The 23,575-nt window shown below is 47.7% G+C and overlaps 2 protein-coding genes and 1 pseudogene across 6 annotated transcripts in view; 1 reads left to right on the top strand and 2 right to left on the bottom strand.

Moving 5' to 3' along the window:
- Window positions 1-23,575, bottom strand: part of LOC311587670 (integrin alpha-X-like) — a 107,007-nt gene that overhangs the window by 29,116 nt on the left and 54,316 nt on the right.
- The window catches only part of LOC311587641 (integrin alpha-M-like), a 39,062-nt gene that overhangs the window by 9,415 nt on the left and 6,072 nt on the right, over window positions 1-23,575 (bottom strand). For 3 of the 4 annotated variants that reach the window (XM_084764697.1, XM_084764695.1, XM_084764698.1), the window contains 14 exons: window positions 20,244-20,347; window positions 18,532-18,602; window positions 18,260-18,377; window positions 14,189-14,319; window positions 13,733-13,878; window positions 12,607-12,760; window positions 11,213-11,363; window positions 10,409-10,482; window positions 10,109-10,238; window positions 9,684-9,826; window positions 8,144-8,284; window positions 7,852-8,064; window positions 988-1,118; window positions 738-901 (listed from right to left, as the gene is read on the bottom strand). In XM_084764697.1, the coding sequence (XP_084620823.1) occupies window positions 738-901; window positions 988-1,118; window positions 7,852-8,064; window positions 8,144-8,284; window positions 9,684-9,826; window positions 10,109-10,238; window positions 10,409-10,482; window positions 11,213-11,363; window positions 12,607-12,760; window positions 13,733-13,878; window positions 14,189-14,319; window positions 18,260-18,377; window positions 18,532-18,602; window positions 20,244-20,347 (1,871 nt within the window). The remainder of the gene's footprint in view (window positions 1-737; window positions 902-987; window positions 1,119-7,851; window positions 8,065-8,143; window positions 8,285-9,683; window positions 9,827-10,108; window positions 10,239-10,408; window positions 10,483-11,212; window positions 11,364-12,606; window positions 12,761-13,732; window positions 13,879-14,188; window positions 14,320-18,259; window positions 18,378-18,531; window positions 18,603-20,243; window positions 20,348-23,575) is intronic. The other variant, XM_084764696.1, reaches the window with a different exon arrangement.
- On the top strand, window positions 20,755-21,475 carry LOC311587782 (small ribosomal subunit protein eS8-like; annotated as a pseudogene). The gene has a single exon. The product of its transcript is annotated as a small ribosomal subunit protein eS8-like (transcript).

Genomic DNA, 23,575 nt, shown 5'->3' with positions numbered 1-23,575 from the left:
CTATATAACCAAGGCCAGGCATGACTACACATGACTTTGCCTTGAAAAAAAATAATTTATTATCATTATTATTATATAAAGTTAAAAAAAAAACAGTTAGTTTGATGGGAGTGGTGGTGCATGTCTATAATCCCAGCACTCAGGGAGGCAGAGGCAGGAGTATCGCTGTGAGTTCAGGGCGAGCCTGGTCTACAAAGTGAGTCCAGCGCAGCCAAGGCTACACAGAGAAAGCCTCTCTCAAAAAAATAAAAAACCAAACAATAGGAAGGTGATTATGTAGAAAATAACAATCCATGTAAATTATAGGCATAAGTACTAGACATCGTGTATTACTAGATGCTTCCACATGTAGCAAAAAAAACAAAGCATAAGACAAAAAAAGAGGGCTGGAGAGATGGCACAGAGGTTAAGAGCACTGACTGCTCTTCCAAAGGTCATGAGTTCAATTCCCAGCAACCACATGTTGGCTCACAACCATCTATAACGAGATCTGTATCCATAATTAATAAATACATCTTTTTTAAAAAAGACAAAGAAAGAATAAAAGGATGGAGGAGGAGGGAGGGAGGGAGGGGGAGGGAGGGGAGGGAGGGGGAGGGAGGGAAAGAGAACCTAGACACTTCTCTGGTAAGGTTTGCTGAGCTGTCCCACGCATTCTAGCCAGGCTTCAAAAGGCTGTCAGTGACAGAGCTTTGTCTGCTTAGAAGTCTGAGCAGACCGAGATGAGCACACCTCACCTTCTTGCAGCCGATCCTTGGTACTCTTGCGGACACGGAGGCAGACTCTGACCTCCCCAGCATCCTTGTTTTTTGGCACTTGTTCTTGGCACACAAACACACTCCTTGCTAGAGTCTTGGGATTGAATTCCATGGTAGCCTCAAGTCTCACCACGGGCTGGGCTCTAGAGGGACACACCAGAAAGCCGTCAGGAACAGGCAGAGAGATGCTCCAAAGGGGAAGGGCGGATGCAGTGAGCTGGGTTCTCACCTGAGCAGCAGTAGGTGACCCTGGGCACCCACAGCCAGGTCTGTCAGGCCATCCATTGTGAGATCCTTGCCCCCACTCAGAGACTGCCCAAAGTACTGGAGCCCAAGGGAGAAGTGAGCGCCTGTGATCCGCTGAGGGTAAGGAAGAAGAGAGAAAATACTTAAGTGTGTGACTCAGTCGCCCAAGGCAGAGACTCTCTTCTTGACCACCCATACTTTTCAAGGAATTCAGGTGACTGAAAACTTATGTGCACACAGCGGGTACCGGTGCAGTTCCGAAATCCCATCCTCAGGCTCTAGCCAACATCCTGATACAGGAGTTCAGTCTGGAGGAACTAGTAAACACTCTACATGTATCTTTAAATATTCAAATAATCCCCATGGACAGCCTAGCTTAAGGGCCACAGTTCTAAATATAAGGGAAAATATTTTGATATGACTTGAAGTAGTTGAGCAATTTTTTAAAAATTATTTTTATTTTAGAACTCAAAAGGCTTCTTGAATAGAAAACAGCAACCCTACAATTCCTGCAGTGCTGTTCATTATATTTAAACAAAGAAAATAGAACTTGCCACCGTTAAAAAAAAATAAAATAAACGTATTAAGGAACTGTTTAAGTCACGATCTCCAACAATACCCAGAGTGTTCCCGGATATCTGAATTTCCTAAGGAAGCTGAAAGTATTACGGAAGAGAAATAAAAAATATATAATACTGTTTGGCCTATCCAAATCCCATTTTCGTAGTCAGAAAAATAGAAACATGGAGTATTGATCTAACCAAAAGTATCTATTTATTACATTGGTCTTCCTGAGGGAGCAGGATTCCCACACCACAGTGCCCATGTGGGGGTGAGAGGACAGCATTCAGGAATCGTTCTCTCCTTCCAACACATGTGTTCCGAGGCGTGGCCTCGGTCGTCACACCTGTTATCCAGTCACACGAGTGTATGTGCCACAGGGTATGTGGTGGTGAACGAACAACTTAAAGAAGTCGCTTCTCTCTGGCCACCATGTGGGTTCTGGAGCCTGAACTGAGGTTGTCAGATTCAGTGGGAAACACTTTTTCCCACTGAGCCATTTTGCCCCAAGTGTTTGATAGCTAAGTCTAACTGGGCTTCCTCATGGCTAGCAATCCATTACTTGAGATCTGTATGCCAGCACAGCACACGCACGTAAAGCGTGGCCAGGTGGTGGTGGCCCATGCCCTTAATCCCAGCACTCTGAAGGCAGAGGCAGGCAGATCTCTGTGAGTTCAAGGCCAACCTGGTCTACACAGTGAGGTCCAGGACAGCCAAGGCTACACAGAGAAACCCTGTCTCAAAAAACTTAAAAAAAAAAAAAGCCGGCTTGGTGGCTCATGCCCTTAACCCCTGCACTCTCAAGGCAGAGGCAGGCAGATCGCTGTGAGTTCAAGGCCAGCCTGGTCTACAAAGTGAGTCCAGGACATCCAAGGCTACACAGGGAAACCCTGTCTCGAAAACAAACAAAAGAAGAAGAAGAGGAAGAAGAAGAAAGGTCTGTGTGTTTGCTGCCTGTGGCCCAGCTGGGCAAGCACTGTAACAGTGAACCTCGTTCTTGGTGCCTCGTGTATTGTTTTTCTGGAAAGACATTTGCTTTGAAGTTACCTAATGTGGCAGGTCTATAATAAGCAGATCCCTGGTTTACTAGCTGTTCCATACTTATCACCTTTAGTTTCAATCATATGACAAAAATATATTAAGCCAGAATAAAAGCAAAGCAGCACAATCCGTTCTGTATTTGCTTGAACCACAGACTGTGGGTGAGCACACACGTGTGCATGTGTATCCGCCCTTCTGTTTTCGCCAGCGCGCAGCCCCCAGGAGCCTCCCCAGGTTCATGCGCGCACTGGCAGCACTCGGCGGACTCGGTAGGATCTCACAGGTCGGGAGGGCGCAGGAGGGCTGGAGGGAAGGAGGACTCAGCGGTTAAAAGCTGTTCTCCCAGAAGACCCGCAGCTCACAAGCATCTGTCACTCCAATCCCAGGGGACCCGATGTCCTCTCCTGGCCTCCTCAGGAATTAGTCCCAGCGGTGCACAGACAGACATGCAGACAAAACACCCATTATGTATAAGATTTCAGAAAACACATTTTTTAAAAAGGGAGGAACACGTGACGTATGAAGCTGGGAGAGGAAAGTGCTGTGAGGAGCAGAACAGAAGTGGGGGGAAAGGAACAGGGTTAGCTTTCCTCAAACCCGTTATATGCATGCATGAAATTCTGAAATAAAATCGATTTTTAAAATACGCCCTCCTTGGCCTTGTTTTCCTCTGAAGTGTGAGCTAAAGTGACAATGGAGTGAGAAGAGCAGGGCTTCCACTGTCTGTTTTATATAGAAATTTACTTAGCGGGCATGTAGGACCTCTACAATAAAACAAAATGAGAACTAAAACCTTCAAACCCATTTACACACACACACACACACACACACACACACACACACACACACGCACACCAAAAAAACCACAACTGTACCAATGAAAGAAGACATGGCGCCAATATGTGTCAACCGTGGAGTGCCCCACTGCAGCGACATGTCTAGAGTCTGTGGATTCCAGCCCAGCCCAGAGAAGGAGCAGAACTGGGGAAAGTAAAGGGCAGAAAAGGAACCAACTGTGGAGGGGATGTCCTACATTGTAGGAGGGTTTTCTTTGGGGGGGTGGATGAAGTCTGGAGGGGCTGGAGCAAGGTCGGAATATACGGCTCAGGCTGGCCTTGAACTTGTTAGATTGCCCAAGAAGCCCTTACACGTGACCTCTTCCCACTTCTACCTCCTGTGTCCTGGCATTACTAGTGTGTCCTGCCACATCCAGCCACGTGTCTGTATATTGGAAGGGATGAGTTATGTTGGTTAAGACTCGCTGAATACGTATTTATGCATTTTCTATTTGTATGTCTTAAAATAACTGTGAACGAGTCTTTCTAGCTACTAACCTACACGTCAAAGTATTGTGGACAAAGAGAACTGATAGTGCAACTTAATTTAAAATATGTCAGAATGTAAGAAAGGGCCGGGTGTGGAAACACACAGCTGTAACTGCAGCATTGGAAGGCTCAAGCAGAAGGACCATGGATTTCAGGCCAGCCTAGACAGGATGAGACAGACAGACAGACAGACAGACGGAAAGGTGGGAAAGCAAGGCTGTGTTAGGCACCCTCTACACACCTGTGAGAATCTGAGTGTGGATCTCTAGCACCGTGTGAAAACCAGGCATGTCTGCCTGTAACTCCAGCACTGGAGAGAGGAAACACACGGATCCTCGGGGCTTGCTGGCCACCCAGGCTAGCCAAAATGGCGAGACCCAGGTCATTTGTGAGGATAAGCAGAAATGAAGAAAGCCATGCTAAGTAAAATAACTCAAGCCCAGAAAGACAAACTTTGCATGTTTTCTCTCATATGTAGAATCTAGGCTTTCAAAGGTGCTAGTGATGAACTAACAGGACTGTCACGTGATCCAAAAAACCCCACTCCTAAATATTACTCAAAAGATTCAGAATAAGAATCTTGAAGAGATGTTAGCACATCCACATTTCTTGCCACCTTGAACTGGCTGGTTTTGTGTGTTCACTTGACACAAATTAGAGTCATCAGAGAGGAAGGAGCCTCAGTTGAGGAAATGCCTCCTCCATGAGACCCAGCTATAGGGCATTTTCTCAGTTAGTCATCAGTGGGGGTTGGCAGCCCATGGTAGGTGGGGCCATCCCTGGGCTGGTGGTCCTGGGTTCTGTAAGAAAGCAGGCTGAGCAAGCCATGGGGAGCAAGCAAGTAAGCAGCACCCCTCCATGGCCTCTGCCTCAGCTCCTGCCTCCAGGTTCCTGCCCTGCTTGAGTTCCTGTCCTGACTTCCTCCAGTGATGGATTATGATCTGGAAGTGTCAGCTGAATTAACTCTTTCCTCCCCAACTTGCTTTTTGGTCATGGTGTTTCATCACAGCAATAGACACCTGACTAAGACACACACCATTCACAGAAGCCAAGAGATGGAATGACCTGCATGTACAATGGCTGATGACAAGTCACCCCGACAGCGACACTTTCTATAGTGGAATACAACTCCCCCCTCATAAAGAAGGAAGACCTGGCATTTGTGCCAATAGGAATTGACTTAGAAGACATTATTCTACATAAAATAAGTCAGACACAAAAGGTCAAATCATCCCACTGCAGGGAGTTGTCTGAAATAATCAAACCACATAAGCACAGCAGAGAGTGACAGTCTCCCAGTATCACGAAACTCAAAGAGGAGGCAAAATGGAGGGTTGCCGACCAATGCCCAGAAGCAGCTAGAGCAAGTCAGGTGTGAGAGAGCGCGTGTCAAGTCCGCTAAGAGGGGAGGTCTAGTATATGAGTAGTTTTACCATAATATATATTTTTTTTAATAAAGGAAAATGTGAGACTGGAAAAGACCAGAGCCCAGGTACCACATGTCGTCAGCTTGCTGTAGTGGGAGAGAGAACACAAGATGGGTGAGGAGGGCCAAGAACTCAAGGACTCCACAGGCAGGGAATCCGTGTGGCAGTGACAGAGTCACTGAGGAGAGGACCGTTTCTGGGGCCAGAATTCAGGATGAGTCCTTTCAAGACCCATTACAAAAGGAAGATCCTGGGTTCACCTGTTTAAAAGCTATCGCTAGCCAAGCATGGTGGATCTCAACTCCAATCCCCACACCCAGAACCCAGAGGCTGGAAATCACCAGCCTGGGCTACACAGCTGAGCTGGAGGCCAGCCTGGGCTACACGGTAAGATGCCTAACTTCTACTAAGACGTTTGAAATGGGGCTAGGGAGACAGAGGGTTGGTGCACAAGTGTGAGGGCCGAAGTTCAGACTCCTAGCACTCACACCAAGGCAGAACACATCTGTAATGCCTGTGCTGGGGCAGAGGGAGACAGGTGGGTTCTGAGAGCTCGCTGGCTAGCCACTGTAGCTGGACCAGGAAGCTCCAGGTTCAGTGAGAGTCCCTTAAAAGATAAAGTGGATGACTGACCCTTGAGACTGCTCAGCAGGTAACGGTACCTGCTGCCAAACCCAACGACCTGAGTTCAATCCCCGAGGACCACACATTGTTCTGCAACCCCCATGTGCAATTTTTAAAAAAGACTTATTTATTATTTATACAGTATTCTGCCCACACGCGTGCCTGCCCACCACAAGAAGGCACCAGATCTCATTACAGGTGGTTATGAGCCACCGTGTGGTTGCTGGGAATTGAACTCGGGACCTTTGGAACAACAGATGGTGCTCTTAACCTCTGAGCCATCTCTCCAGCCCTCCACATGCAATTTTAAAAATTCAATTTATACACCCTCACTGAGGCTCCAGAAATATTATGGGAGAGGAGGCTAGAAAGGGTTTAAGAACCAGAAAATAAAAAGGAAAGCTATGAAATGCCATCTTCTGGGCATGGTGCATACATTCCCATAATGAATTCAATATGAATAATGTGTGCCAAGCCCTGAGCCCAAACAAGAACGGGACTGTCAAGAGTCACTCGCCAATGGGGAAGGGGCTCAAGAGGACCTGCCATGCCCCTACTGAACAAGTAGCCGCTGAGAGAGTCTGGGAACTAAAGACTTACTGCTGTCAGATGAGTAACCAACCATTGGTGAGCCCACCAGGTCACATGGATAGCCCTGGCTAACCTCAGTGAGATTCAAGTCAACACAAAAACTCATGATTATGTCTATGTTGGGAGAAAAGAGGGTTAGTAAAAGACAAGGGAAGATGGGGGCAAGAGAATTCAGAACATGTATGAAAACGTGAAAAAAAAAGAAAGAAATTTAATGTGTGGCCTAGACAGATGGCTCAGAACTTAAAAGCACTTACTGCTCTTGCAGAGGACCTGAGTTGGATTCCTGGCCCCCACGTCAGGCGGCTTACAACAGCTCCAGGGGACCCACTGCCCCCTGACCTCAGTGGGTACTTGCAGGCATGTGGTGCACATAAACTCATACAGGCAGACATGCATACGTATAAATAAAAATAATAAATCGGTAAAATAAAATTCAATTTTTAAAACATCAGAAATATGAAGAGAGGGGCTGGGCATAGTGATGCATGCCTCTAATCCCAGTACTTTGAAGGCAGAAGCAGGAGGATCTTTATGAGTTTGAGGCTAGCCTGGTCTACATAGTACATCCCAGGTCAGCCAAGGCTATATACGTAGTGAGACCCTGTCTCAATTGGGGGCGGGGGAGGGGGAGGGTGGCAGAATAAAGTGGAGAAATGATTAAAAAGAACCTCCCGCCACCAGACTCTGACCTCCACATCACTCTCCTGGAACACAAACACACACGTGTGCGCGCGCGCGCACACACACATACACACACACACACGCAATCCATACAGACTTTTAATGTAGCAACAGGAGAATTTTAAGCCAAACTCAGAAGTCTCATCAAAAGCCCAGGATCAATGGGGTCCTATATGTCTGCGTTTCCCATGGGGTAGGATCTCCAGTACTAACATTGGAACCGATCTGGGGAGAAGAGAGCTCCTGGTCACTCAGCCAGAGCTGAGATTCCAGAAGGGCGCAGCACAAGGTACAGCAGCTACCACACATGTCTTCGTCTGATCTAACTGCGGTTCCCCAGCCAGTGCTCAACGGTTAACATGCTCACACCTGCAGCTTGCCGTCCACGGCCCCAGGCCTCAGCTATACAGTTGAGAGTGGATGCGCCGAAGCACCGCCTACCATTACAGAGAATTCATCTAAATGGGGCATCTGTGAAGGGTGTGTCGCTCTTCGCAAGGTTCCGGAAGGAGTGAAGGAAAACTGATGCAGTCAAATCAGCGACTCCGATCACATGAGCATGCGCAAGGTCGGGGGGGGGGGGCGGAGCCTCACCTGGCTGTGGGAGGCGCTGATGCTGACTTCCGACGTTCCGTGGAAAATGTAGACCGCACCCTGATTATCCTGCTCTCCCGGGGCCCCGATGGCCACGTCTGTCAGCTTGTCCCCGTTCACGTCTCCCAGCACTGTCAGAGCTGCCCCAAAACGACCCCAGGGATGGCCCTGCTCACCATGGAGAATAGCCTCGCAGCGCCACCGTGCCCTCTGCTGAAGAGACACCCTGTCAGAACCCAAAACCCTGGCAACCTTCCGTCTCACACCCAGTCCCACCCAGCCCATGACTCACCCCCCTTGGCAAGGGACACACTGACACCTGGCCGCCTCGGGTCTGCGCATAATAATGAGGGGCCCCAATGAGGATCAAGTTTGTGTTGTCATCCCCGTCCATGTCCACAGAACAGAGGGAGGCCCCGAAGTAAGAGCCAATCTGAAAGAGACAGGGCAAAGATCGCATAGTCCTTTCCACCTATGAAGAGTCTGGGCTATGACGGAGTCCACAGGCAGACATGGTCTGTCAGCACTTAGAAGGCAGAGGCAGGAGTTCACGGCCTGTGTAGGGATCTGTCCTAAGACTCGTCTGAAAGGAAGAGGGGGCAGAATGAGATCGTGCCTACTGGGGGGAAGCTTTTGGAGAAGATAAGACTTTCTATACGATTTGTGGCAGTTTGAAAAAGAATGGCCCCATAGGCTCATATATTTGAAGACTTAGTCACCACGGAATGGGGCTCTTGGATAGGATTGGAAGGACTAGGATGTGTACACACACACACACACACACACACACACACACACATACACACACACACCAAGACAGAGTTTCTCTATGTGAACAGCCCTCGCTGTCCTGGAACTTGCTTTCTAGACCAGGCTGGCCTCAAACTCGCAGAGATTTGCCTGTCTCTCGCTTTTGGGATTAAAGCCAAGTGCCACCATGCTCCGCGGGTTTTGAAGTTTTCTAAAGCCCATGCCTGGTCCAGCATTCCTCTCTTTCTCAGTTACTGCTCTCAGGGACAGGCAAGCCACCATGTTCCCCACCGTGATGAGAGTGAACCAAAACGCTGAAACTATAAGCCAGCCGCCCACCCCCACCCCCCATTAAATGCTTTCTTTTATAAGAGCTGCCTTGATTTTGGTGTCTTCACAGCAACAAAATGACTAAGACATGATTCGTGATACATTTTGAGAGAGAGAGAGTGAAGGAAAGAGAGAGGGGAGAGGAGGAGAGGGAGGGTGAGAGAGAGAGAGAGAGAGAGAGAGAGAGAGAGAGAGAGAGAATGTTAAGGATGAAATTCAGTCCTTCAGGCATACTAGGCAACTGGTCTACCACTGAGCTGTGTCTCACTGAATACACTGTTAACTAGAGAAGTGTATTATAAAGTCAGTGGGCTCAGCTTTTTTATGTGGGGTCTAGACATCAAATTCATGTCTTAAGTATCTCTCCATGCCACCCATAGATGTGGAATTATTTCAGTGTTTTAACATCTAGTGTTTCTATATTGGTTACATCTTGGGTGAATGCCAGAAACAGGTAGTCATAGAAAGCGCTATATAAGTCAGATATTAACTGTATTTAAATAATTTGTTAATTGTAATTAATAAACATTGCTGGAAATGCTGAGGCTAGGACAGGAATATAGCTCACTGATAAAGCACTCATCTGGCATGTAAGCAAGCCTGGGTGGGCACAACATTTTCCTATGCAAAGCTGAGCTGGGACTCTAACATAAAGCCCTCCACAGATGGGCACACATGGCACCGGTCTGTCCTCGAATCTCTCCGTTCCTGGATGCCTCTGCATGTTTACACTTCACATGCCCCACACTTACCTGGCTGCCCTGGATATTAGCGTGGGACTCCCAGGCACCAGAGTCCTGCCTGAACATCACCACCAGGCCAGTGTGCTGATATCGAGGTGCCCCTAAAACCAGGCTTTGGCTCCTGCTCCTCGTGATGACTGCAGAAGCATAACCTAGAGAGAATGTTTTAATAGGCCAAGTGTTTTCCATCGCAGACCCGCCCCCGCCCCCTTTCCACCGTGAAAAACTATTCTTAACTAGGGCAATAGATCAGCCCCATGCCTAATGTGCTGGGGTAACTATTATGACCACAACAAAAATTAGATGTAGATTTTTAAAAAAAGAATCATTATAGCTACCCAAAGGGCCAACTAAAGATCCAATAGCACCCATGTCAGTGGAGTGACATAACATCCTGATCCCTTCCTAGAATAACTTCTGCCCTCCTCACTTACCCAAGTAAGCATCGTTCATGTCTGAATCCACTCTGGTTGTGTTGATGAAGGTGGCTGGATCCTTTGATGTGTGCAGGAAGGCTCCGCCTGCCCAGTCAAAGCTCCCCACAGAGCCTAGCAAGGGGCCATTCTGGGGGAAAGAACAAAACAGGACTGAGAGGAGAAGAAAGAGAGGACCAGTGAAACCCACCAAAAAGCCTCCCCATGAGAACCCACTGTGGAGAGAAGCCCCAAACCCCTGCACCCCTTCTTTCCTTTTGTGCCCCACCTTTACCCCCAGTTTAATGCAGGACCACTCACAGAAGTGATGGCAGCACTGAAGCCTTCTTGAGACATCTCATGCTCAAAGGAGCTGCTACTTCCTGTCTGAGTGCCTGGAAGGAAGAAAATGTTCTATGTTAAGGTGAGCAGAAAAGCCTGGACCAAAGACCCAAAAGCTCGTTGCCAGACAAAGGGAGGCTCCAGTGTTGACCTGCACACACATGCACCTTATGTGGATGGCAGCCCTTCAGCTACTGCTGCTTTTCTCAATGAAGAACGGGGTCCTCGAGGTATCTGACCTTCCAACTTTTTCACAGAAGTTGGAGATCCAGCTTACATATGAAATGACCTAATTTGGTCAGGTGTTGTAGCACATATATGTAATCCCAGCATTTGAGAGGCTGAGGCAAGAGGATTACCAAGAGTTCAAGGTCATCCTGGGCTATAAGGGAAGATTCTATCTCAAAAACAAATCCCAAGAAGAAGAAGGAGGAGGAGAAGGAGGAAGAGGAGGAAGAGGAGGAGGAGGAAGAGGAAGAGGAGGAGGAGAAGAAGAAGAGCAGGAGGAGGAGGAGGATGAAATTCTCTAATGTGTAGATGTATTTGATAAATATGTTGGACATTTCTATGTACCACATACTATTTTAGACTGAGGAGACATGACGGCAAGCCAAACAATGCTCATAACACACATTGTTGGAAAAATATTGTACAGTATTTGAATCCACTGTGCTAGCCTAGATTTGATAATTGGAGACAAAAATCTTATCTTTGCTAGAGAAGAGCTGGTGCTGGGGTACAGACGCTAAGGGGGAGCTGCTGGCCTGCACCGGGCTGGCTCACCCTCAATCGCGAAGATCTTTTCCTGAAGCTGATTCTGAATCGTGGTCAGGGCTTCAAAGTTGTTCACTTGGAACACGTGATCGCCAGCTGGCTTAGATGCAATGGTGTCAAGCTCTCTGCGGGACTCAGATTTGATGAAGGCATTTCCTACCTGTTGTCAAAGAGCAAAAGCGACACTGTGTATTCTCTGAAAGTAGCAGTACCATGTAGCGAAGAAAATTCCTTGATGAATGAATAGGAAACGTTTTCTGTCAAACAAAGAGTTCAGTAAAGAACACCTCAGAACAGGGCTGCTGGGGACAGTTGGGCAGATCCTACACAGCACACAGAGCAATTTGGTATCCAGATGGTCGCCCATTTGTTACGTCATCCCTTCCTGTAGGGAGCTGACATCTCCCCAGCAAAAGAGAATCCTTCTCACTTATTTTGCTTTTAATTCTCTCCCCTCCCCCGACCCCCGTGTGTCTGTGTGTGTGTGTGTGTGTGTGTGTGTGTGTAAGAGAGACTGAGTGTATGTCCGTGTCTATGTTTATGTGTCTGTGCATATGTCGTGGGAGGTGGGCAGAAGTACTGGACCACTTGGAGCTGGAGTTACTAGCTTTTCTGAGCCACCTGACCTAGGTGCTAGGAAGCGAACACTGCTTCTCTCACATTGAGCCTTCTCTCCAGCCCCAAGAGAATCCTTTTCTATATGTGAAGGTCCTTCTCACATACCACGCTATAGATTCATGACACCTTTTTCTATGTTGTCCATGGCCACACTGGCGAGCCTTACATTTTGGCCTCTTCCTGTGCATAAGCCTTTTCCCCAAATTTTACCACACCCACGTACGAGTCTTGGTGGGATATCCTGCCCCACTCACTCTCTCTGTGTCAGCCCACGATTGTTACCAAGTGTGACCAAGAATAGAAGCTTGTAGAAAGCACCTGCAGCGTCTACTTCCTTTCCTCTCTGTCTTTATCATAAGGGTATCCCCAGGTGCGGTCGCCGGAGAATGAGGCCCAGGGAGCAGTAGAGCTAAGTTTCTCTACTTGTTCCCAGCAAGGCCATCTGGCCCAAGCAGACAAACATAGCTCATCCAGGAGAGGAGAGGAGGGAAGAAAGGCAAGGTCAGCAGAGCCGCCCACTAGCCTGCAGCTAACAGCGGCTATTTAAGTAAGCCTTGCTGGCCAAACTAACTACAAGCTGACTTATATTGATCGCTGACCTGAGGATCACCTTTACATGTACAGTATTATTGTGACGTAGATCTGTGGCAGCAGTGTGTGTGGCCTAGCAGTAGCCCTTGCCTTCTTTTAATTTTACCAATATTTGCACACTGAAGACAGAACACATCCGTAGAAAAATCACCAATCTCCACAGAAGTACTATACCCAATATCTACATTTCCTACCCCAATAACATAGCGGATGACCCCCGCGCTTTCTGCCTCAGGGATGACATGCTCATAATTCAAGGGATCCCCATATTTTTCTCCATCTGTGATGACAACGAGGATCTTCAGGGCATTCTCCCGGGCCCCGCTGTTTTTATGAAACAGTTCTCTTCTGTACAGAAAAGAAAATGACAGAAACAAAAGTAGAGACAGAGATGCCATCAGCATTTGTCATGAATCAGCAACAGAGTCACCATCGCAGGTGCTGAGCTCTGTCTAGGTGGAGCCATCTCCCCCTGAGTTTGAGTGGTTCTGTTTCTATGTTTTGGACACAGAGTCTTGCTGGGCCTCGAATTGGTGATCCCCCTGCCTCTTCCTCCTGAATTACAGTTATGCACCACCACACACGGGCTCCTCATTACTGTTAAATATAGAGGGGAAAAAATGTAAAGAAATAGACCTCCTTGGTCCATCATCAAATCTCACCCAGCATACTATACATGCTTTCTAGCTCATTTCCCTATACTTGTGGGGTGTGTGCGCATGTGTATGTGTGTATGTCACACCTCAGCAGTTGTCTACCTTGTCTTGAGACAGGGTCTCTCACTGGCCTGGGACTCACTTATTACTGGGCTAGCCAGCAAGCTCCAGGGATCCTCCTTGGGATTATACGTGAATTGTCCCAGTATCTGGCTTTTCTGCATGGGCTCTGGGGATAGGGTGAGCTCAGGTCTTTATGATTGCATTACAAGCCCTTTACTAACTTTATTAACCAAACCCTCAGCTTCCTACACTTCAAGCCCACACTCACCTCTGTATACATACCCAAAACAGAGCCATCTTAGAAAAAACTGTAACAGAGACATAACGGAATGCCTCCCACCTGCTTAAAATTCCTGGTCTGCCCTGAGCCACATGCACACCCAGAACAGGCTCAGCCCTTCTTTCCAGCTGTGCTCTTAAAGGCCTCTTTTAGCTGTCAACTTTAACTGCAACCTGTGTTTACATGAACATTCCTCAAATAGTTTTGCCCTCTGGAAACTGCTTCACCCAGTCCCTGTCTGAAGAGCTCCCCTGACCCTTCCCAGTCCAGCTGTAAGTACCATCGCCTCCTCCAATCAACAGCAAAGATGAAGGGACTCACACTACCATCCGGATCCCTGTGGCGGTGTGCGTTGCTCCGTCCAGCTGACTTATCTTGCTCACGTGAAATCTTGGGTCAGGGTTCTTCTTGAAATCATTGAAGGTGAAGTGTTTCCGAAAGCGATTAGAGTACTGCATCAAAGAGAACTAGAAAGAGGGCACACACACATGCTTTACACCCCAGAAAGTGCCCATCACCCCAACAACGGCCCTACACATCTTTTGACAGTACTAGAGCTCAGCAAGAACGACATGTGGATTCCATTCCACAGGGGTAGCCTCTATCAATTACTCAGGACCACTACTGGACAGGAACCAAAGGAATGCTGAGACTGCAGCAAGCACTGCAGAACAGAGCGTGAGAAAGCAACACGGTCATCAGTTTACCAAATCCTACACTTTTGTAATGTAAGAACAGTGACAGCCTTGCCACCATGAATCTGTCATCAGCCCTCACCAAGGTTTTAGACGTTTTGAACTTGTCCATCACAGTTGAGACAAACTCCTTCATTTTTTGAAATTCTGTGGTCTTGATGCTACCAGAGCCATCAATCAAGAAGACAATGTCACTCTCTTGCTGAGGACATCCTAGGCCAGAGGGAAAAAGAATACAAATTAGTTATGTAATTAGAAATGTCATCTTTGAATATCAGCTCTCGTCTGGACAGTGAAGGGGAAAAGGGTAAAAAAATAATAATAATAAGAAGGAGGAGGAAAGGAAGGAAGGAAGGAAGGAAGGAAGGAAGGAAGGAAGGAAAAGAAATCCTGATTTTGCATCAAGAAAAATAAACATGGACAAATATCCTACACATCTTCAAGATGGGTGACCAGAAGCCTTTGGTAGCCAGCACAATTAAAACCAACTACATTTGTATGAAAGTAACTGGGGGGGTGGGGGTGGGGTACCAGAACACATCAAGGGAGTAGCAGTGACCCTAGAGAGGACAGAAACCCAGCCTGGCCACAGAGGGTCTACATCTGGTTTCCAAAGCCAAGATCAGTGCCAAACCAATAGAGGCTTCTCCCTATGACAGGAGGAAGCTTTGCAAGAGAGTACCAACATCTCTCAGCACCTTAAATATGTACAGTCCTCATCAGTGGGGATCTCGGCAGCCCTCACAGGCATAAAGCCCAGCCAAGGGAATCCTGGAATCCACATGGCTGTGCTCCCCTGGAAAAGCCAACACTGCATCTGCTCCAACAACGCCATCACATCTTAGAACCACAGACACCATCTCTGTGTGTCCTGCTCTAGGGATGGGTAACCATGGTACCTTCCTACCACTGGGGTCAGAGGCTACCCATCCAACTACCACGTACTCTTTGGGCTCAGGTTACTGTGGAGCTGACTTGGTTATTGTACTGTTGCTGTGAAGGGACATCATGGCCAAATCAGTTTATAAAAGAAAGGCATTTTAATTGGATGCTTGTTTACAGCTTCATGGGGCTAATTCCTGACCATCACGGGCGGGCAGGTATGGCGCTTGAGCAGTAGCTAAGAACTTACCTTCTAATCTGAAGACAGCAGGCAGAGAGGGAATGAGACTGGGCCTGGCATGGGCTTTCAAAACCTCAAAGCCCACCTCCAGTGATGTACCCACCCTAAAGGCCACACCTCCTAGTCTTTCCTAAACAGCCCACCAACTGGGAACCAACCATTCACATATATGAGCTTGCAGGATCCAGCCCCATTCAAACCACCATAGGAACCATCCCGTTGACCATTCTCTGAAAAAGCCAAGGCAACAGCCCAGGAGGAGCAATGGAATTCACGTCTTCTGAGTTCAAGGCCAGCCAGTGAGTTCCAGAGCAGCCAGGGCTATGTAGAGAGACCTTGTTTCCAGGGGGGTGGGGGGAGAGAGAGAGAGAGAGAGAGAGAGAGAGAGAGAGAGAGAGAGAGAGAGAGAGAGAGAGAGAAGGAGACAGATAGACAGACAAACAGACAGACATAGACACAGACACAGACACAGACACAGACACAGACACAGACACAGACACAGACACAGACACAGACACAGACAGAGAAGAAATTATAAAAGAAGAAAAAACTGCCTGCCTTTAGCTGTACAGCCAGCTTGAAGCTACGCAGCCCTGTGGGAAAGCAGCTTGAAATGATTATTCAACCCCTCACATTCTCCATCTGCAAATGCCTAGGGGATGGGAGTCTATTAGGCAGCCACCCAGCCCCGTCCTGCGACTGCAGTAAACTTGTATGCTCCCTATCATGGTCTGCATGAGAGCAGCCCCCATAGGCTCATAGGTTTGAATGTTTGGTCAGCAGGGAGTGGCACCATTTCAAAGGGTTAGGAGGTGTGGCCTTGTTGGAAGCAAGTGTGTCTCTGGGGGATGGGCTTTGAGATTTCAAAAGTCCATGCCAAACCCAGAGTCATTCTCTGTCTCTCTCTCTCTTTCTCTGTCTCTGTCTCTGGCTTTGTCTCTCTGTCTCTGTCTCTGTCTCTGTCTCTCTGTCTCTGTCTCTCTGTCTCTGTCTCTCTCTCTCTCTGTCGCTCTCTCTGTTTCTGTCTCTGTCTCTGTCTGTCTGTCTGTCTGTCTGTCTCTCTCTCTCTCTCTCTCTCTCTCTCTCTCTCTCTCCCCCAGCTGAATAGAATGTAGTTCTCAGCTACTCCTCGTGCACTGGTTTGGCCTGCCTGCGCCATGCTTCCCACCATGATGATAATGAATTGTAAGCCAGCCCTGTAATGGGAGTTTTGGTTGCTTTGGAAACTCAGTTATGTGATATAAATAGTAGAGAACCCTGAGAGAGAACGTGTGGCCTGGGCTGGTGGCATGTAGCGTGTAGCAGTATGGAGAGGCAGAGACTGACAGTATGGCGGACAGAGAAAAAAAACGTTTCAATGCAGCAGCTCAGAGCAGACTGCTTGCTGTGTTTGCTGTTGAGGGGGATTGATATTGCCCCAAAAGAACCCAAGTGACCCTAAATAGCTGGGACAAGTAAAGGGGTCTGTGTCCCTCTTTCCCCACTAACCTCCTTTCTCTCTTACCTAGGGTTAAGGAGTTGGTGGAAGGTAGGTAAAGGCTTCAATACCCCCAAGTAAAATAGAGCTTAAAGACAAATGTCAACACAGCCCCAATTTAAAGCTTTGTTTTATAAGTCGCCCTGGTCATGGTGTCCCTTCACAGTGATAGAACACTGACAGTCCCCTCCACTGTGTAGCTGAAGATGACCCTGAACACAAGGTCCTCCTTCCTCCTCCTCCCAAGTGTTAGGTACACAGGGACAGGTCATTACACTTAGCTGAGCAGAACTTTTTTTTTTTTAACTTACTTCAAAGGAATAGAATATGACAGGGGTACTGAGATGCTAATTCTGAAAAAGCAGAAAACAATTCTGTTCCGTCTTCTGCCTTCTCTCCCCCTCCTCTCCTCCCCCCTCCCTCCCCTTTTCCCCTGTCCCCCATCACTCATCTACCTTGTCCATCCCCTACCTCCCCTATGACCCCTCCTTTTATGCCTCAGCCGGTGTTTGAGGAAACCACGTGGCAAACAACTGAGAGAGACCCCCAGCCTACTGCCCATGAGGAGCAGAGCCCGTCAGCTCAGAAGGCACAGACACGAGCTTGGAGTAGGACTACACCCCAGGCAAGACTTCAAAGGAAGCAGAATCCCATGGTTAAACAACTCCACCTCAGTCTCCCAAGAGACTCAGAAGTAAAGCCTAAGCCAAGACAAAATTCTTGACTTATAGAACATTTGAGATAGTAAATTAATTTTTTTTTATAAAAACCAGTTTGAAACTGCTGTTTGTTAGGTAACAATAGGCACAGGGCACGTGGAACACACTAGGCAGTGTGCTTGTTTTCATGCAGAAGGAAGGACAGGATAAGGAAAAAAAAAACAAGGAAGTTGGGTCTATATGAGATGTCAAAGGAGGGTGTTATGATAAGGACTGATGGTGTGATGATTCGAAGGCCCACAGAGCACAGAGGAGAGACGACTTCAAACAACTTTATTGATTTACTTATCTTAGACAGGGTCCTGCTATGTAGCCCAGACCAGCCTCAAACCCATGGCACTCCTGCCTCAGCCTCCTGGCGCTGGCATCACAAGGAAGTGCCACCATGAGTAGCTTTCCAAGGAGATGATATTTAATCAAGAATGACAATAACGGATGATCAGACGAGAGTTGAGAAAGAAGTCCCCCAGGATAGTGCGCTGAGGACAGCTTGGTAAAATTCTTGGAGAAGAGAGGCAGTGGGAGGCTCTGAACCATAGTGGCTGAGGCAGAGTGGGTTGGGAAGGAAGCTGGAGAAGCAAGCAGGGTCTACACCATCAATAACACTAAGGACTATGGCTGGGCAACTCCAGCAATTGCTCCAAGGAAGCCGAGTGGCTTGGTCTCCTTCTCCCAGGAGTGACTGGCTAGTGCACTTCCCTTAACTTCTCTCCAAGAGACCCAGGGTTTCTAATCTCCCTGTACTCAGATGCGCGCGCGCGCCCCCCTCCCAATGAGCACCCACCATCTCAGCCCCGCTCCCCCATTGCCAAGTCTCTGCCGAAAGGCACCTACCTCTAAGAGCCTCTGGGAACTGCTGGGGCGGCCTCTGCAGGTTGGAGCCAAATAGGTAGCACAAACCATTCACGTATGTGTTCTCCCTGCAGTTTTGGTGCACAGTGGGGCCACAGGCCTGAGGGCAAAGCAGAAGTAAGAGGCTGCTCACCCCCTGCACCCGGCTCCTGCCTCCCATTGAAGCGCCTCCACCCTCCGCAAGACCTCCAGCCCAGCATCCCAGGTCTCCCATTTCTCTCCTCAAGACCTTCTTCTGATGGAAGGCAACTTACCAGCAGCTGGGGAGGGACTGCTGAAGCAGCCAGGGACAGGCCCAAGGACATATTCACAGCCTCTGGGGGCACTGAAAAGACAGATATATGCATAGTTGTGCCCTCAGGGAGAAGAGAAGTTGTGAAACAGTCAGGCAGGGACATGGCAGGTGTGGACACCCATGTTCAATGTCTTCCTCACAATAGCCAGGCACAGATGCCAGTCAAAAGATGACTGGATAAAGAGGTTGCAGTCTACACAATGGACTCTTATCCAGACACAAAGAAGAACGAAATTATGTTCCTTGTATAGAAGTGGATGGGACTGAGTAAGATAAGATTTAAAATGCAGGAGACTATTAGGATTGCAGGTCAGCAGGAAGAGCCAGGGGAGAGTAGAGAGGGTAGCGAGGGCAAAAGGATTGAAATATATTATACACAACGTCAGCCAGGCATGGCGAAGAACATTTTTAATCCCAGTTGCTGGGAGGCAGAGGCAGGAAGGTCTCTGCACATCTGAGGCCAGCCTGGTCCTCATAGAAGTTTCAAGACCCTGTCTCAAAAAGAAAAAAGAAAAAAGAAAGAAAGAAAGAAAGAAAGAAAGAAAAAGAAACTGTCATAAAAAAAAGCCCAACTTCAGGGATGATGGAGGTGTGACCCTGTTGGTAGAGTGTGACCTAGCATACAGAAAGCATAAGGCCACCTGTGGTGAAGCCATCACTTGGGAAGGAAGCAGGAAGATCAGGAGTCAAAGGCCATTGCTGGCTACAAAGCAAGCTTGAGGCTATCTTGGGTCAAGAGACTTTGCAGAGAGGGGAGGGGAAGGGAAGAGAGAGGCCGAGGAGGACAGAGAGAGGATTCTCCTCTTATATGACATGATATATGCTACTCATGTCTATCTGGGGACAGGCCAGATGGCTGCCTCAGTCCATGAAGTTGTCGCCATGAAAGCACAAGGACCTGAGTTCAGATCCCCAGAGCCCATGTGATAAAGAGGGTGTGTGGTCATGTCATCCAACCCCAGTGCTGGAAGGGCAGAGACAGAAGCACCCTTGAAATCCGTTGGCCAGATGGCTCAGCAGCACCTACATAGCAGCTCACAACTGTCTGTAACTCCAGTTCCAAGGACCCTTGACACGCTCGTGTGGCCTCCCTGGGCACCAGAAGTGCATATGGCACATATACATTCATGGAGGCAAATACTCAGATATAACATAAATAGAAGAAGAGGAAGAAGAGGAGGAGGAGGAGGAGGAGGAAGAGGAGGAGGAAGAAGAAGAAGAAGAAGAAGAAGAAGAAGAAGAAGAAGAAGAAGAAGAAGAAGAAGAAGAGAAATTCATTGCCCAGAAAGCCTTGCCAAATCAATGAATTCCTGACTCAAAATAAGCAAGATAGAGTGCAGTCAGGGATGAAACGGATGCTGACCCTGACCACAAGCTGCACCCAGTGCATGTGCACCTACAGACACATGTGCACACACCACACACACATATAAAAATTTAAATATTAATTGTTTTAGCAAAAAAGAGCTGCAAAGAGTCACGTCAGCCTGGAAGACCCAGGATAGACTATGAGGAAGGAGCACAGAGGGGTTGCCTGAGGTGTCTATAGCCAAGGCAGAGGCTGGGGAGCCAGGTGCTCCCTGCCCCGCCAAAGAAGCACAGAAGCTTGACAAACCAGGTGTGTTCACAGGTAGACTCCATTCAGGAGTCAAAGGGAGAGTCAAGACTCACCTTGCAAGCGGATGGGCTCACACTTGCTTGTGCTGACATCACACTCATAGAGGCCACCTGTCTGGTTAACAGCCTTTGCCTCCTGGGGGGCTGCAACAACCACTCTGTAGGAAGAGGGTAATAAAGAACATTCTGAAGGCAGGGAGAGGAGGCTACAGATGCAGAGAGAAGTAAGGTTCCTGAACTCCCACAGATAGGAAGAAATAGCAAAGAAAAAATGAAAAAAAAAAAAATTAAATCCTCGAATGGGAAGGCTCTTTCTAAGAATAACATAAAACTCTGAGGGAGTTTTTCAAAAATGGGTTTAAGAAAACAGCACATAAAGTTAGGATGGAAAAGGGATGGAGTAATAGGGGAGCATGGGAGAGCAGGCGCTAAGAGGTGGGTTTGCTCAAAAGACATTACACACGTAAGCAATTCTCAAACCAAAATAAATGGGTATTTTGAACATATAACCATTTTAATAAATGTATAGATGTGACAATGATTAAAAACAAAGCCAAGCCAGCGCCGAGCGATGGGCATCTCTCGGGACAACTGGCACGAGGGCTGCAAGACCGGGGGTAAGAGAAAGCCCTACCACAAGAAGCGGAAGTGTGAGCTAGGACGGCCGCTGCCAGCACTAAGATTGGCCTCATCGCACCCACACAGCCCGAGTTCGAGGAGGCAGTAAGAAGTACCGTGCCCTGAGACTGGATGTGGGGAGCTTCTCCTGGGGCTCTGAGTGTTGTACTCGTAAAACAAGGATCATTGATGCTGTCTACAATGCATCCAATAACGAGCTTGTGCGCACCAAGACCCTGGTGAAGAACCGCATCGTGGCTCATTGACAGCACCCCGCCCCGCAGTGGGACGAGTCCCACTACGCGCTGCCCCTGGGCCGCAAGAAGGGGGCCAAGCTGACTCCTGAGGAGGAAGAGATTTTAAACAAAAAACGATCAAGGAAAATTCAGAAGAAATACGATGAGAGGAAAAAAGAATGCCAAAATCAGCAGTCTTCTGGAGGAGCAGTTCCAGCAGGGCAAGCTTCTTGCCTGTACCGCCTCAAGACCAGTGTGGCAGAGCAGATGGCCATGTGCTAGAGGGCAAGGAGCTGGAGTTCTATTTGAGGAAGATCAAAGCCCGGAAAGGCAAATAAACCATTCCTAGCTCATGTAAAAAACAAAAACACACACACAAAAAACCAAAGCCAAAAGATAAATGACAATCTGGGAAAGGGAGACTTGCAACTTACACCCCAGGTTGCCTTCCTCCTCTGGTCTTCCTGCAAACCAGGAAGTGGAAAAGTTGAAAAAGGGGGGGTGGGGGTGGGGAAGCATCAACAGAAAAGGGTCGGCTGTGGAACAAGTGCTCTGGGCCCAGATTGGCCACTGCCGTCTTGAACTCCCAGCAGCTGGAATGATCAGAAGAGAACAGAAAGAGACTGACCCCATCAGTGCTCCAATTGGAGAGGAGGGAGGAGCTCGCAAGCCCTTTAAGAGTTAGTCGGAAGAAAGAGCCTCTGGCTCCTGCTCCTGTGGGTAACCCTTTAAGCAATCCCAGTTAAAGTCATTGGCCCACAGAGCTAGACATGGACAGAATCATTCTTTAGTCTCTGGTTAGTGTCCTCTCTGCAGCAAACATATATTTGATCATATCTTTCCGGAAAAAGTCACACAACAAAAAACACCTCCCATAAAAAGAGAAAACCAGCTGGTGAGATGGCACCAATGGTGAAGGTGCCTTGCCACACAAACGTGATGACCTCAGCTCAATCCCCAGGTCCCATGACGGAAGGAGAGAACTGACTCCCAAAAGTGATCCTCTGACCTCCATATGTGTGCCATCTCTCTCTCTCTCTTTCTCTCTCTCTCTCTCTCTCTCTCTCTCTCTCTCTCTCTCTCTCTCACACACACACACACACACACACATTGTACATGCATACACTACTAGGAGGTCAGATTGCACAGTCTGAAAATATCAAGCCACATCCCCCCAGAAGCTCCCCTGTGGTGAGAATTTTGGAATTTTGGTTTCTATAAAAACACAGAAATATTATAAGAATATGGTTTTGTTTTAATCCCAGGTGTGGGGCGATGGGGCTGCTCCTATGATTTGCTCTGTGCCTTTGGCAGAGGCTTGGTTTTTCCAGCTGCAGATAATTTCTGCAATTGTGTTTGAAATTCTGGGAGCTTTTCAGAGGTTTATAAATTCTAGGGCCCTGAGAGGTGTGGTGGGTTTTTGGTGGGTATTTGCAGTTTGCTAAGCAGTTGTGCACAAAGAAGAAAACAAGTAGATATCCTGGAAAATGAATATCAAACTTGCCCCCCAAGAACTCTACGTCCCTAATCAGCAGGAAGTAGTCTAACGATGATGTCACCGCTTTCCAACCCCTGACTTTATTCAGGGATCTCTTTCCTTTACACTCTATGCTTTTTTTCTCTCATATCTAGTATTAGGGGGTTGAAAGGGAAGAAGAAAAGGAGTGGAGAAGGGTGAAAGAAGACTCCACAAAGTAGTGAAAGTCCAGCTACACCCACTCCCTGGGACAGAGGGAGGAAGACTTCTGTGCGTGTGATATTACTGCTAATTTATGCCCCACTCGGCACCTGGCACCTGTTCTGCTCATCACACATGCCACCTCACACCAAACCACGTGCTGCAAAACTTTCCATCATCTCCTGAAAAGCTATAAAAGCCGAGCGTTTTTCTTTGGGTCCTCAGGATTTCTTCCAGCTTCCCTCTGGGACTCTCCCCATGATCCTGTCATGGTGGCCATCACTATCTCTTACTTTCTCTCTCTCTCTCTCTCTCTCTCTCTCTCTCTCTTTCTCTTTTTAAGATAGTGTCTCACTATGTCACTCTGGCTGTCCTAGAACTCATTATGTAGACCAGGCTGGTCTCAATCTCACACTAGGCTAAGATTTGTTTAAAGTGCATGTGTGTGTGCGTGTGTGAATAAGTATAGTGAAGGATAACTAACAATAAAAACCTTTAGAAAGAAAGCAATATGGAAACCAATGACTACAGAAGCTTCCTAAAACATATACATCATATGTATATGTATACAAACACTTATTATATTTTGTTGTGTGTGTACAACTAATATTCATACACCCCCACACACTGATACACACACATATGTATATATATATTTTTAATTTATAGGGCATTACTCTATAATGGAGGAGGCAATTCCTCTCCCAGACACTGTGGCTATCAAATAAAAGCTCGGGTATCATCTATGACTCCAGTCCCAGGTGATCTAACGCCCTCTTCTGGCCCTATAGGCACTGCATGCACATGGTGCACAGATAGGCATGCAGACAAGCATACCTTTGGGATGGAAATAA

Source organism: Acomys minous (assembly GCF_964271855.1).
Source record: "Acomys minous genome assembly, chromosome: 2".
NCBI lineage: Eukaryota > Metazoa > Chordata > Mammalia > Rodentia > Muridae > Acomys > Acomys minous.
The sequence above is the reverse complement of the archived record's forward strand: the minus strand, read 5'-3'. Positions and strand labels throughout refer to the sequence as shown.